This window comes from Penicillium griseofulvum (assembly GCF_001561935.1).
Source record: "Penicillium griseofulvum strain PG3 chromosome Unknown contig_80, whole genome shotgun sequence".
Classification (NCBI taxonomy): Eukaryota; Fungi; Ascomycota; class Eurotiomycetes; order Eurotiales; family Aspergillaceae; genus Penicillium; species Penicillium griseofulvum.
In genome coordinates, this window is record NW_024467471.1 from 1,483,708 (window position 1) to 1,497,795 (window position 14,088).

At 48.5% G+C, this 14,088-nt stretch overlaps 8 protein-coding genes across 8 annotated transcripts; 4 read left to right on the forward strand and 4 right to left on the reverse strand.

Annotated features, from left to right (window-relative positions):
* Positions 1-1,131: 1,131 nt before the first annotated feature.
* On the forward strand, positions 1,132-1,740 carry PGRI_015690 (uncharacterized protein; the record flags this gene model as incomplete). The annotated part of the gene is made up of 2 exons (XM_040789282.1): positions 1,132-1,211; positions 1,281-1,740. The coding sequence occupies 2 exons, from the start codon at positions 1,132-1,134 to the stop codon at positions 1,738-1,740; spliced, it is 540 nt and encodes a 179-aa protein (XP_040646235.1).
* An 18-nt stretch (positions 1,741-1,758) lies between these two features.
* PGRI_015700 (Aminoglycoside phosphotransferase) lies at positions 1,759-2,613 on the reverse strand (the record flags this gene model as incomplete). The annotated part of the gene is made up of 1 exon (XM_040789283.1): positions 1,759-2,613. One exon carries the CDS (start codon positions 2,611-2,613, stop codon positions 1,759-1,761), a length of 855 nt encoding a protein of 284 aa, XP_040646236.1.
* Positions 2,614-3,244: 631 nt separating this feature from the next.
* PGRI_015710 (Protein kinase domain-containing protein) lies at positions 3,245-5,102 on the reverse strand (the record flags this gene model as incomplete). The annotated part of the gene is made up of 2 exons (XM_040789284.1): positions 3,245-4,593; positions 4,649-5,102. 2 exons carry the CDS (start codon positions 5,100-5,102, stop codon positions 3,245-3,247), a joined length of 1,803 nt encoding a protein of 600 aa, XP_040646237.1.
* Positions 5,103-5,610: 508 nt separating this feature from the next.
* Positions 5,611-7,014, forward strand: PGRI_015720 (uncharacterized protein; the record flags this gene model as incomplete). Its single annotated transcript, XM_040789285.1, has 1 exon — positions 5,611-7,014. The coding sequence occupies one exon, from the start codon at positions 5,611-5,613 to the stop codon at positions 7,012-7,014; it is 1,404 nt and encodes a 467-aa protein (XP_040646238.1).
* A 500-nt stretch (positions 7,015-7,514) lies between these two features.
* PGRI_015730 (triose-phosphate isomerase TPI1) lies at positions 7,515-8,656 on the forward strand (the record flags this gene model as incomplete). Its single annotated transcript, XM_040789286.1, has 6 exons — positions 7,515-7,552; positions 7,652-7,931; positions 8,002-8,076; positions 8,189-8,301; positions 8,355-8,569; positions 8,628-8,656. 6 exons carry the CDS (start codon positions 7,515-7,517, stop codon positions 8,654-8,656), a joined length of 750 nt encoding a protein of 249 aa, XP_040646239.1.
* Positions 8,657-8,909: 253 nt separating this feature from the next.
* Positions 8,910-10,445, reverse strand: PGRI_015740 (mitochondrial distribution and morphology protein 10; the record flags this gene model as incomplete). The annotated part of the gene is made up of 2 exons (XM_040789287.1): positions 8,910-10,276; positions 10,349-10,445. The coding sequence occupies 2 exons, from the start codon at positions 10,443-10,445 to the stop codon at positions 8,910-8,912; spliced, it is 1,464 nt and encodes a 487-aa protein (XP_040646240.1).
* Positions 10,446-10,697: 252 nt separating this feature from the next.
* On the forward strand, positions 10,698-11,578 carry PGRI_015750 (ribosome assembly factor MRT4; the record flags this gene model as incomplete). The annotated part of the gene is made up of 2 exons (XM_040789288.1): positions 10,698-10,891; positions 11,032-11,578. 2 exons carry the CDS (start codon positions 10,698-10,700, stop codon positions 11,576-11,578), a joined length of 741 nt encoding a protein of 246 aa, XP_040646241.1.
* Positions 11,579-12,424: 846 nt separating this feature from the next.
* Positions 12,425-13,901, reverse strand: PGRI_015760 (U1 small nuclear ribonucleoprotein 70 kDa; the record flags this gene model as incomplete). Its single annotated transcript, XM_040789289.1, has 4 exons — positions 12,425-13,194; positions 13,296-13,389; positions 13,448-13,575; positions 13,640-13,901. 4 exons carry the CDS (start codon positions 13,899-13,901, stop codon positions 12,425-12,427), a joined length of 1,254 nt encoding a protein of 417 aa, XP_040646242.1.
* Positions 13,902-14,088: the final 187 nt, after the last annotated feature.

Sequence of the window (14,088 nt, forward strand, 5' to 3'; positions counted from 1 at the left end):
GGCTTCCTGCCAAAGTGGATTTCGTATGGGCTTTTGCCAGCTGTTTCTTATTGTCTGTCTAATCTTCTCAAAATGCCTGGGTAGAAGCCCGTATTTATGGACTTCTTACCCCTGTAATCATATGTAGAAAATCCCTCACTTTTGGAATCGAATAGAATCAACAATACAGCGCTTCTTACTGAAATGGTCAAATCGAAGCTGTCAAGTACGCTAGTAGGATATTAGCGATCTTGGTATACAAGAATGACTGGATTCAATAAACATCAGCGGGTTTGTTGGTTCACAGTATTGATGTCTCTTTTTCCCTGTTCTGTCACTAGCAACTGCCACGAGACAAAGAGAGTTGAGGGATATGTATGAAGCTTGTATGGATATTATTTCTGGCGGCAAGATGTTGCTCCTCATGGGGTTTGCTTCACTCTTGGAAAGCGCTAATATATGCAAACCTCTAGGATCTACAACGGCGAGTGATGTGATAGCATGCAGTGCATTAGTTTATCTGTGGCGAGTAGCATATTCTTAGGAGGACCTAGTGGAAATCTACTGGCGTGGGAATTACGAGTCAGCTTCGTGCTAATGGAGATATAATTTCTGTTCCTTTGTTCCCATTCTGACGCTATTTAGCTCGGCGGCAAATGATTGGGCTATAGCTTGCCCCGGAAACCAATGCAGTTATTTCACATCGAGCACAATTACAGCACCTGCAGGATGTCAGTCAAATATTAACCTACAACATAATTAGATCGACCTGAGTTGAAACAAGTTGCCACTTTCCTAACACGAAGGCGAATGGTGAAGCGCTGTGGCACTACAGAAATACTATATTTCCTGCCTTAAACGTACATTTTGAGCATGAAACATGGATTAAGCGCCCGCTAACCTGATTCTATTCTTAGGGAAGATGGAATTGGATGATAAATCTAAGTTAGCACTCATAACGTCCAATCACGTAGACAGCGGCTACGACTTCCATTAAATAATTGGCAACTAGGGAGATTATACATAGATCTAAAGAAAGCCCTCCAGACCGTCCACTTATAAATAATTAATATTATTATTCTAAGTACTTTGGAGTATCATCCGGTCCAATTGGTGCCAGTTCTAGCTATACTTTCCAAGATCGCTTGCGCAATGCCATCTAACAAAGATCGCCTGCATGTTGCTCTCTACGCACGTGGGGGAAAAGCTACCATGCCAGGCAAGGAGGACACGTGAGTTCATCGTGCGGAAAACTTCTTCGCCGGATATTAACTGAAAGGCTGATGTCCCATACAAGCTAGATACCACTGGGCCCTGATCGTGGGACCAAAAATTGAAGCAAAGGGTGGTACGGGGGTCCGTTACCATGCAAAGGAGAGGATAGATCTGGGAGGGAACTCTACATGGCTCTTCGAGGAGCGCCAATGTCGACTTGCCCCTACTAGCATGCTCCTTGTTCGTATCACGGTCGGGAAGGTAGAGGATGGAAATCGCCTAGTCAAAATTCTGCGGGACACGCCTATTCGGCAAGGCCAACTAGGTTGGAACTGTGTTTCCTGGGTAAAGGAGGCTTTGGAAACGCTTGGGGTCGATCCTAAGGCTTTAGGCACGAGTGTCACTGAGTGGGAAAAAGTGCGCAGCGGGGCGATGGATTATTGTCAGCGGAAGAAAGATCAGCATCGTTTTGATGGCCAAGGCAACTTTGATATGGAAGTTGCTCCAACATATGACTTGATAGAGCAGAAGGAGACCATTGTATGAGTTACAAGCCAGCATTAATTAGACATCTCCAAAGTATGTTAGACGAATCCGGTCCATTGCCAGCTCTTCGGGCATTGGTTGCAGGAACTTGTCAATCTCATGGACCCAAAAAGAGTTTTGCGGGTTGACTTGGTAGGCGGTGGTGTATTCCCAATATGATGGATACCAACCAGCAGTTTCCCAATCAATAATACCAACGATATCATCCCCACGTGCAAGAATGTTAAGGCTGCTAAGGTCGCCGTGAGTGAGAACCAGAGGCCAAGACTTGCTTTGTTGTTTGATGAATTCCTGGATTTCAGGACTAAGCCTTGAATCGAATTCCATGCCCATGCGCAAATGCCGATGGAAATCCTGGATAGTATCAAAGGGACCGAAGCGTAACGAAGGGCCCGGAATACGACAGTCAAAAAGCGATCCGCCATCAACAGAAGCAACTCCAGCCTTATTGAATTGTGAGGGCTGGAGTGCCCGCATCTCGCGAATCATTCCTGCTAACTGCGAAAGAAGTTTCGTTTTTGAATCCTCGCTTCGATTCACCCATCCTTTGCCGATCATATCTCCCTTGATCCTTTCCATCAAGATATATGTCATCCCATTACGTGTAAATGCACATAACACTTTTGGTACCGGGATAGATGTATGTTGCGAGATGAACTGCATTGTTGATGCTTCAGATAAATGAACATGGCGCCCATACTTGACGCATAGTCCATTCGTTAGCATAAGAACGCTCCCCTTTCGAGGTCGAATACGCCTATAAACTTGGATTGCTAGAAGTATCAAACACCGATACAAAATGTTGTCATTGACTGGTTTGGATGAGTTCAACGAAGCAGTGGGTGGCGAGGGAGGCCCCTGACTGGAGGACATTGTGATTGTATTCGACGCAATGGCGATGTTGAAGAGGATATATTGGGAAATTTTCCTTCGTAGTAGTTAGCAAGGAATCTAATAAACCATTGGTCATTGAAAAACGGACAGGTATAGAACAGAAAGTCGTCAATTGGAAGTGGTGAAGTGGAAGTTCACGATTCCTGGTGTCCTTAGCTGCACGTGATGACGCCTGGGGTAAACAATGAAGGTTTCTCCTTCCTCTCTCCTTTCCAAGGTTGCCTTCTTCTTCTAGCCCTCTGTTAGCCTATAATCCTGGATGCGCCTAATCTTGGGAACGGATGTCATGGTTCCCATCTTTCGGTGATTATTGATCCGCGTAAAGAAGAACGCGATTCTTGAAGTATTTATTACTTAAATGGGAAGTCGAAGTTTATTGCCTCTACACATTAATCCATCATTTTCAACCCGCATTTTCTTCAACACGCCGAAGGCGTCTAGCCGTGAACTGGGTAGATTTACACAAACCCACATTATACCTACGTGTGCTCGACAGCAAGAAATTATTCATATGTCATAATATTTTGCTATCGAATTCAATTCAACTTGCAGCTGTTTAAACACTATTCTCCACATATAAAGCTGAAAGCCTCAATCAAGTTGATGCCTTCTAAAGGGACGAACCTCCCTCGTGTTGAGAAGGAGGTGCTTCCTCATATTCACAATCATCAGATTCATCGGAATATGTAGAATAATCAGATGAAACAGAAGAAGATCCGGCCGAATCAGAAGAATTATATATCGGGCTGTTGATGACGGGAACTGACATACCTTGGTCCAGTGATATACTTGGCCATGGGAAACCTTTTCGGCCATCCTCACGGTTAGCATCATGGAAGTCCTTGATAAAAGGTCGTTTTAAAGGGCGACCAGACTCGACTTCTTCAGCAGACCATCGAGAGAACCAAGGAAATGACGATAGCTCTTCCAACGAGGGCCGGTCAGACTTATCTCTAGATAATGTGGCTTGTAACACATCCTTACAATCCTGTGAGAGTGATTCGTTGATTGCTGCATCCTCGTTAATCATTCTCTTGCGTCTGCTTTTGACTACCGGATAGTATGGGTCATTGTAAGGCCCATTATACCTAGCGTGCCACTCCAAGCCACTCGGCACTGGCTCAGGTTCATCCCAGGGCCAGAATCCATGAAGAAATCCGTATACGAGCGTTGAATATTTCCATACACAAATGTCCCGCTCATCCATAGGTAAGTGGATCGTTTCGATACCAACATCATCATGGCATGGATCCCTCCAATTGTCGTATTTTTCCAGTTCGATAGCTCGCTCAGGCATCATTTGGTACTCGTGGTAGGGAATAAAATGGTTTTGGTTCCTCATGAACCCCGATTTCCTAAGTGAGAAGTAAGTCATTCCAAGATCGATTAGTTGAACGTTCAGGTCTTGGTCCATAAGATAATTTGTTACCGACATGTCGGCATGGCAGACGCTCATATCAGCCAATTCTATCATGGCTTGGAGAAGCTGAGATGCAATTTTACAGCCCTCTACTTCCCCTACTGGAGGCTCTTTGGTGTCTGACATAAGATGGCTACCGTCGAAAGCTGGGAACAGGGGATATCTCTTTCGGATGCGCGGTATGGCCCCCTTTGACTTGATCCTGTCAAAGTGGCTTTCATCAATAGCTGAAACAGCTTCAGAGCTAGGATCGACACAGGGAGTCATAAGAATTGCTGTTAGCATACCGTGAGTGTAGACCGAGTCGAGCCGTGGGAACCTTTCGCTATCATCGAGATAGATCAAAAGGAGAGCTTCTTCTGGAATATACCGTGTATCTCCGTTGGGCTCACGAAATGGTGTCATCTGAGGTGGGTAACCTTTCTTCCTGTCCATCCATCGTGTTGTGTGGACTTGAGATTTGATTGCGAATTGTTCAAGGTCCTCCAAGGAAACCCCAGGTGCGCCTTTCTCGCGTGCAATAAACGTGGCACCAAATGCTGTGATAAGTTAGCAATGAATACAGAAGACATCAAGGGGAGAGAGTGGTCTTACTTCCTGCACCTATAAATCCGTATATCTGCACTCGCTCTTTAAGGTCCGGACAAATGCATACTGCCTTGGCAGTGGTCTTTCCCTCAGCACTTAGACGGATAAAATCGTCATAATAAGTAAGGCCCTCTTTTTGAAATACTTCACTGTCGCACCTGAAGCCTAAATTATCCTGGCAATTACACCTTGAGTATTCCTCGTTATTCCGTTTGGCAAACGCTACCCCTAGGCGTTCTCGAAGAACCTGACTCACTTGGGGATACCTTTGGGACAATGTGCTTTTGGGGTCTAAAAGATCTTCGGCATTGTGAGAGAAGCTATCCTCATAGGTGAATCCGTAGTGCTTTGACACGGGACACCGATAGGTATAATTCCCCTTGATTGCACCCAAGTCTCTTCCTAGGAGGTAATCAAAACCGTGAGGATCCTGTGGATCAATGCTCATATTTTCGGTCATGGTTGAATAATCAATCAAATGGAGAAAAGAAGTGTGTGAAGGAGGAGGAAAGCTGAAGGAGCGAGGGTTTATATACAACTTTCAAAGAAGGTATAATGCATTGTCAGAATAGACAAAGGTTCTCTAAATGAAAGGAGCCCCTCGAAATAACTTACCTCGAAGAGTTTGGAACAATGAACAAAGAGCGCAAGATGGGACGGAATTAGGCAGCTTTTGCCTTGACTTATCAGATGATTTCTCGTATAGATCCCAAGGTCTATAAATATAATTTACCCGGGCGATCAAGCGGCTGAACATGTTCATCGGGATTGGCCCCCACTTGTATTGATCGTCAGCCTCAATCTACCCGGGTGAGAACAAGAATCAAATGACACCATATGCAGATATACGTATAAGTTAGTACGAATAAAGATATATAAATGTCGCTCTCTACCCATCAAAGAATCAGATAAATTATAATAAGTGACATCACTTTCAAAGCAAGGAACAAAGAGATCCTTCCGAAACAATGTCTACCCTTAATGTCGACAATTCGATGCAAATCTCAAAAGACATCCAAAACATAAACCCTTTGTCTTCGGCCGGCCAGTTGCAATATGCCCAGAAAGATTCCAGCTCCGAACCAACGAGCCCTGTGTATGAGGGCTTCATCGGCTTCAGCTTTTCCAAGGCTATGCCCAAAGAAAGTGCAACCTGGAGATGCGTGAAACGGGTAGTCATGCACCTGAATCAAGAAGAGTACTTCAAAATGGTTCGGAAGAGGGCAAATAAAAAGTCCGTGGCGCTGCAATATCAAAGCCTCTCCTCCGATACTAGGCGCGCTCATATAAATCAATTGATTGACGAACAAAGACACAAGAATCCACTTGTTGAGTGGAGCTGCGTCTATATCAAAGAACACAAAAAGTTGTTCAAGGGCCAATATGCTCGTCGTGGCGACTATGAAATAGTCTCCATGGATGTCATCATCATGCAAACACCCATGAAGCCCCAAGCATATTCCCGGACCGCCATGGGTGGTTCGGTGGCCATTGGAAAACAACTCCAGCCGGATTCACCCATGTGGTCTCATCACAGAGACCATCCTCTGGCGTCGGATCAAAATGGGAATATTTTGCCGCCTAAACTTCGACTGCTGCCTTCCCAACTGGCTCCAGTGATGAGCCCTCTTGCACGATTGAATTCAACCCAGCGTTCTGCATACCCGGATGGCCATTTTGAAGCCACGCGCCCAAATGTTGAGACAAGCCACCCAGCAGCATCGGCAAAACATATGGGTGAATCTGCCAGGTCAACTTCAACCATCAACAATGGACTAGGAAGTCTAGCTTTCGGTGCCACAAACAGCAGCAGTATCAGCCTGGGGCATACTTCAAATCATTCATCGGAGAACAGCGACTCAGATGATGCATCTATGCTTTCTGATCAATCCGACGAAAGCTCAGCAACAGATGACCCAGAAAGCATGGAGACCGAGACCGAGACCGAGTGTCAAGAGCCACAACCAATCCCGGCCTCTCTCCGACAACAGCCTGGCGGTTCTTATCGCCGCGAGTTGATTTATGGGCCTCATCCTTTCCGAAAGTCCCAAAGCCGTAGCCTTGACAGAAGACACGACAGGAATTATCTTCCCCGTGACCATGAGGTGTCTCCAGCCAACAATTTTGGTCTAAGACGGGCTGAGACCGCTCGATCAGGCTCAGTGCCTGGTAAAAGGTATCGAATGCAGCTAATCAACGATAATGAGATTCGAAGCCGAATGCTTGATCACCGTGAAGCAAGCCTTGGACATCGGGAGAAATGGCTGAAGAGAACGCTTTCTGAGGCGCGCCGTCAGCCAGTGAAGAATGTGTCAGCAACATGTCGCTGTACCTGTCGTTGTGCGATCAAGGAGAAGAGAGAAGCTGAGTGACTGATACGTTGGTTTGCTATGGACTTTGATATTGATACGGCTTTCTTGAAAGAATTAGTTTATTGCGCAGTTAGTTTGAATGTTAGATTCATATAAACAGAATGTGATCAGTGTTTAGTGTGAGAAGACGTCTTGAATAATTTTTTGCGTGGTTAACTCCTTATATATGTAGTTAATGAGATCCTCGGAAGATGTAGTGCATGAACTCATTGAGTCCTCACGTTTCGATAGTTCTTTTTCCTTTTTGAAAGAAAAGAGATTGGATGACCACTGTCAAAAGCTGAAGCAAATCTAAACGTATGATGTCCACCTGTTACCCCGGCTATGGAAACCCCCGGTGAGCCCCGAGGGAGACCGATGTCATAATCGACACCTCATAATTCAGGCCACAATGCCCCTCCATCTGCGCCAATTTACTTCTCTCTTCTTCCTCTTCCATAGCTATCAACATCCCTCAAAAAACCTCTTTTTTCCCTCTTCAATCCCCATAATCATTCAATATGCCTCGCCAATTCTTCGTCGGTGGTAACTTCAAGATGTATGTTATCTCGAGCTTCGCTACCCCGCGGTCTAAAGCCCCTCACTTTTAGCTATGCCTACTCGTTTTATGAAAGACAGCGCAATTGACCCTATAAAGGAACGGTGTTGCTCAGAGCATCACCGAAATCGTGAAGAACCTCAATACCGCTAAGCTCGACGACAGCACCGAGGTCGTCATCTCTCCCCCCGCCATCTACCTCGCTCTGACCCGCGAGCTCGCCGACCCCAAGATCGGTGTTGCTGCCCAGAACGTCTACGACAAGCCCAACGGTGCTTTCACCGGCGAGATCAGCGTTGAGCAGCTCCGTGATAACAAGATTAACTGGGCTGTCATCGGCCACAGCGAGCGCCGTGTGATCCTGAAGGAGACTGATGAGGTATGTATACCCAATTCCTCTACCGGCGAACTCTACACCCAAATGAAGCATACACTAACTTGGCCAATAGTTCATCGCCCGCAAGACCAAGGCCGCCATTGAGGGTGGTGTCTCTGTCATCTTCTGCATCGGAGAGACCCTTGAGGTACGTCATTCCTACCCGGATTTCCCATTTTCGTCCCGATAGTGGGTCATCGGGTCAAGACCGGGTATATCTTTTCTAAATACATCCCGCTCACACCCGATTTTTTATGCAGGAGCGTGAGGCCAACAAGACCATCGAGGTCGTGACCCGCCAGCTTAACGCTGCCGCCAAGGAGCTCAGCGCTGAGCAGTGGGACAAGGTTGTCATTGCCTACGAGCCCGTCTGGTATGAACCTACTCCATTGCATATCCCTGGACATATCTAATATCTATATGTAGGGCTATTGGTACCGGAAAGGTCGCCACCACTGAGCAGGCTCAGGAGGTCCACGCCGCTATCCGCAAGTGGCTCGCCGAGTCCATCTCTGCCCACGCCCAGGAGAGCGTTCGCATCATCTACGGTGGCTCCGTCAGCGAAAAGAACTGCCGCGAGCTCGCTACTCAGCCCGATGTTGACGGTTTCTTGGTTGGCGGTGCCAGCTTGAAGCCTGCCTGTAAGTTTTCCATCTATCGAAACTATTCACCATCATTGGTACTAACTAATATCTGTAGTCGTCGACATCATCAACGCCCGCATCTAAAGGGTTTCTCAAAGAAACTAATACCCCAATAGTGCCCCTATTATCAGAGTAAATAGCTCTGACATGTAGGCGTCAGAAGATAAAAGCTTCGAATGTCAAGTAAATTATCATGAATCTATGTACAATTCTGAAGTATATTTCGATAACATATAATCGTTGCTACCCCCCAGGGCTAGCGGAGCGGTTATTCACCTATCAGACTGTCCAATAATACGAGCCTAGAGAACAACTATGATTTTAGCTAGCACGCAACTCATGAAGAGTACAAGACCGAGACCCCAACCCCACGCCAATACGACATCCCGGGAGTGCCTCCTCCACTCTGAGCCGCGCCGCTGGGCGAAGCCGAAGAAACAGAAGGCGACAATGAGAACGAACCAGGACCCAGCCCGACGCCCGCGCTCACCAGAAGCTCCTTAACCCGGCCTTCCCAGAGAAGCCGCACATTCCAAGACTGGTCAATGCGGAGCTTAATGACTGAATCGCTCGTCTCAGCCTCGCTATGAGCATTGGAGCCCATGAGGCCCTCGGGACGAGCCGGGTCTTCTAGGAGCGGGGAGCTCGGTGAGCCAGGCAGGGAAACGCCGAAGTCATGCATGCGCATTTTGCGGCGTGCCCATTCGAGATCGTCATCAGTGGAGGAGCTTGATTTCTTGGTTTGACGCCACAGCTCGCAGCCAGCGACCATTTCGCTTTCCCAGCTGTAGACGTTAAAGCCGAACCGCGAGCTGAAGGCCAGATTGGGCGACGCGCGGAGGGAGTAGGTTGTTGATAAAGAGCCCACAATCGGGGCCAATGTTAGTGTTAGAGTGTAAGGAAAGGTTGAGATGGGTGTTGGGATGCTGGAGTGTGATGATGATGGCGGGACCTCTGTGGCTGCTGGTAATGTGGTGAATCGCAGGCCGGTTGACATGCCGATCAGTGATGAGATAGGGGAATAGTATGCTTCTGCGCCTGCAGAAAGGAGTGACAATGGCGGCGGCACATCGCTGCGAGTGTAGCGAGGGTCTGGGCCGAAGTTCCAGAGTCCGCGCCATCCGAATAGGGCATTGTCTGTGCTGAAGAGGTACTCGTTGCTGTACTTGCCCGTGTCGTGGGATAGCTGGGTGAGCACTGAGGCCTGTGGTGCGGACTTGGATTGCGGCGGTCCCTGAGTTGAGCAGACGGCTAATGACAGCTGCATATTGGTAGAGATTCTGCGTAGAAAGAGAGCATATAGAGTGGTGGGAGGTGGAAGATGGAGAGAAGCATGGAGGAGAGTAGCTTTCCTCTTTGCCTCATTTTCTCTACTATTTTCTCCATCTTTATTATTTGGTTGTTCTGTGCGAGTTGCGTCCTTGAGCCCGGGGATGCTCACGCCGTCTAATAGGGAGTCCCATCCCCAGGTCTGGATCGGGGCGGCGGGGGCCTGTACTTGGCGGTATCCCGGGGATATCTTTCGAAGCGGGATTGACGCGCTTCCACTTGGTAAGTCGTTGAATGGAACAGTGCTAAATAGGTACGACACAGATCCATCGAGTAATCCAACGGTGCCGAGTGTGTAACTGGTCGCAAAATGGGGAGTCGCCAGTGACGAAAGATGAACGCGCAATCGTTCGGGGGTCGAGAAGTCTAGGATCGCTGCACCAAATATGTTAGATCAGTAGTCTCCTTATCGCATAATAGACTCTCAGAGATAAATCAGTTGCATACATTGAGCGGTGGTGTTGAGTGACGAGTACGAGTTGTCGCGATTCCAGTGGGTCGCCTCGGCGAAGGATAGCTGGATGTAGTCCATGAAGTCCAGCATTGTCCGGACTCAGCCTCTGCAGGCGACAATACGCCTAGCTCCGTAAAATCAGTGAAACGAGTGTTCAAAGCAAGCGCAACTGCAGTGAACTGACGCTGAGAGATCACAGCTGATTGCCCCATTCAGGTTAGCGTTGGATAAGCCCGGCGGTAGGTTAATCCGGTTATCAGCGAAGAAAAAATGTCTGTGGGGGAAACATCCAACCTTCTGTCTGAAATCATTGAACCACCAATTCTAAAATCATAATTCATCATGCCTCGTTCAAAGCGCGCGCGCGTCGTCCACGAGTCGAAGACTGCCAAGAAAGATCACAAGGAGCAGACCCGCCGGCTATTCGCCAACATTCGGGAATGTATCGAGGAATATGATCACCTTTTTGTCTTTGCGGTTGATAACATGCGTAACACCTACTTGAAGGATGTGCGCACTGAATTCGGTGACAGCCGGTAAGAATCATTATTCCAATCGGAATTTGCTCGAGATATTGAATCGGAAAAAGCGCTTGAATACCAGCGATGGATCCGATATCAAATATTGATACGCAAATCCTTCAACCAAGATCAGTTATCTAATAATGTCATTCCAGAGTTTTCTTCGGCAAGACTAAGGTCATGGGCAAGGCCCTTGGCGCTGACATTGAAAGCGAAGCCGCTCCCAACCTGCGCAAACTCACTCCTTTCCTCGCCGGCGCCGTTGGATTGCTCTTCACCTCCCGCACTCCGGAATCAGTGATCGAATACTTCGAGAACTTCCGTCCCCAGGATTTTGCCCGCGCTGGAACCGTGGCCACCCGCTCTTTCACCATTCCCAACGGCCTGGTCACTGCTCGTGCCGGCGAGATTCCCGCTGAGCAGGACGAGCCTGTCAGCCACACCATTGAGCCCGCCCTCCGCAAGCTCGGTGTCCCCACCCGTCTGGTTAAGGGCAAGGTCATGCTTGAGTTGACTGAGGGTCAGGATGGCTACCCCGTATGCAAAGAGGGAGAGACTCTGGACTCACGACAGACTACATTGATGAAGATGTTCGGTGTCACCTCGTCCGAGTTCAAGGTCGATCTCAAGGCCTACTGGACGCGGAGTACCGAGGAGGTCAAGCTCCTCGAGACTGAGGGTGGAATGGATGTCGATGCATAGATGGGGATCTACATATTTTTCCGTTTTTTATTTCTCTTTCTCTTTCCCATTCGGCTTCCGTGTGGCCGAAAAAAAGAACTCTGCTGGGCATCTTATGGAGTTTGGTGAGGGCGCTTTCTTTGCAAATATATTGAAGACTTGTGTGTTTTATCTCTCTTTCTCTCATCCTTATATGGGGGACTTTTCCCTCCTGCTGGATTATGAGCCTATGACTAGATTCGGGATACCAGGTCGAAAAAAAGTCTACAAATTTACCTCATTCTTGGATATTTATCAACCGTAGTGCAGAACCGCTAGCTGTATTGCCTAGACTTTCATCTATCTAGCAAGATACCTGCCTTCAGTCATTTCATATGGTCCTTACCTGGTCCTACCTGATGGTTCACCAGATTCCATTTCACGCGGACCGACTAAAATACAAATACTTACCCCTGCAGAGTAAACGAAATCTCATTAGGACCGAGGGGATGAAAAGGGGAAAAAAAGAAAGAGCATTGCAACACAAGTGAAAAAAGAAGACACCAAGGGAAACAAAAAGAGGGAGAACGGGGAATACAAGCACAATTCATGAGTTTCCATCTGCCAGGGACTTTATGTGGACCAAGCAGGGGATATGGATAGAGGATAACCTCTCTGACATGGAGGTTTGATGCTGAAATCGCGGAATGAGGTGGAAATATTGACGGTTGTGATCGTTACAATGGACCGAATTGCACATGGGCCAAATTCATGATTCACCCCCTTACCCTTGAGAAGGAGTCATGGAAACAGGGTAGATCAGTTATACCCACCAGCAAACCCAGACTTTGATCGGAAAGAGGTAAGATCCGGGGGATAAGTGAAGGCCTAGTACCTTCTCCTGGAACGAGGATCATCGTGTCCAGGTTCATCCTCACGGTTTCGCTTGCGTCCGTAATCCTCCCGGCCATCACGGCCGCCGTCGCGACCACCATCGCGGCTGCCGCCATACCTATCGCCACCACGCTCACGATCCCGGTCGCGGAATCGGTCTCCTCCGTTTCGATCTCCCATTCCTCGGTCTCCCATGCGGTCACGATCACGATCTCTGTAACGGTCGTCGCGGTCATAGTCGCGGCGGTCACGATCGGCAAAGCTGTCTCGAGGCCGCACAGGCTCTGAATTGCTGCCGGTTACACCACGGTCGAATCTGCCACCGGGACCACGGTCACCGCCACGATCACCGCCGAAGCCACCTCTGAAACCTCCACTGCGTCCACCGCCGGGGCCGGAGGGGGCGTTGGGGGGAGCCTGTCCACCGAAGCCGCCACGGTTACCCTGGTATCCGATACCACCGCGAGGACCACCAAAGCGATCACCGCCACGATCACCGCCGCGGAAACCTCCTCCACGGAATCCACCACCTCCACCTCTGCCACCGAAGCCTCCGCGGAATCCGCCTCCATACCCACCAGGTCCAGATGGTGCGTTGAAACCAGGGCCACCGGGGCGGGACGGCATGGCCTTAGTGTATCCGCGCCCTCCGAGACCGCCACCAAAGCGGCGAGGCTTCCACCCCTTGGTGGTGCGGCCACGCTCGACATCTACCAGGACTCGTCGGTCTTTGATTCGGATGCCATCTGTTTCTTTGTAGGCCGCTGATATTGGGGAAATAACTGGTATTAGCACCATTTCTTACCGCATGACGGAATAAAAAGGTTGGGTTAATGCCAACCTATTTGGCACGGTGGGGTGATACCTTTCATATCTTTCTCGCGCTCATACACGATGAATGCATAGCCTTGGTGGGGTTTCTTTTTCTTCTCTGATACTGTATCTTTAACGAGGGTAATCTGTCACAACGATTTAGCGCTTATAATTTTCATAAAGCATAAGAAAAGCCAGACGTACTCTTTCGATTGGGCCAAATCGGCCAAACTCTCGTTCCAAGTCGGCTTCTTTGACATCATAGCTGAGACGTGCAACAAAGAGTGTCTTGAATGGATCACCTCGAGCTTGAGGATCTTTCTCTGGATTGACTATAAGATATAGCCATGTTAGCCCTTTGAAATTAAAACAATTTGAAAAGAAGACAAATCGTACAGTTTTGCAGTCCTTCGGCTATCTGCTTCTCTAGCCGCTCTTTCTTCTCAATTTTCTGACGCAACTTGCGCTGCACCCAGCTTTCAGTTGCATTATAGGGGACTTCATCGGCGAAAGTTTTAGCATCGGCAAGGAACTGCGCAACTCCAGAGATGGTGCTCTTCTGGCAGTCATCTGGTGCGCGATCGCTTGGAGGCAGATATCGAAGGGGTGGACGAGGTTGGAATAGCGCCAAAAGCGGCGGGGGGAGCTTGTCTGTCATATTGAGTTACGAACCCAATGCTGACAAAGTCGGGGTGTGGAGTGAAGACGATGTGTGGAAGTTGATCAGGAGTGAGAGCTTCGCGTCGCAGTTCTGGTCTTAGCGTCGAATGATGGAAGTTCACTGCACCCGCCATTGGTGCTGCACACTCACCGCCTTCGCTGGTCACGTGAGCTAGAAAATGCCC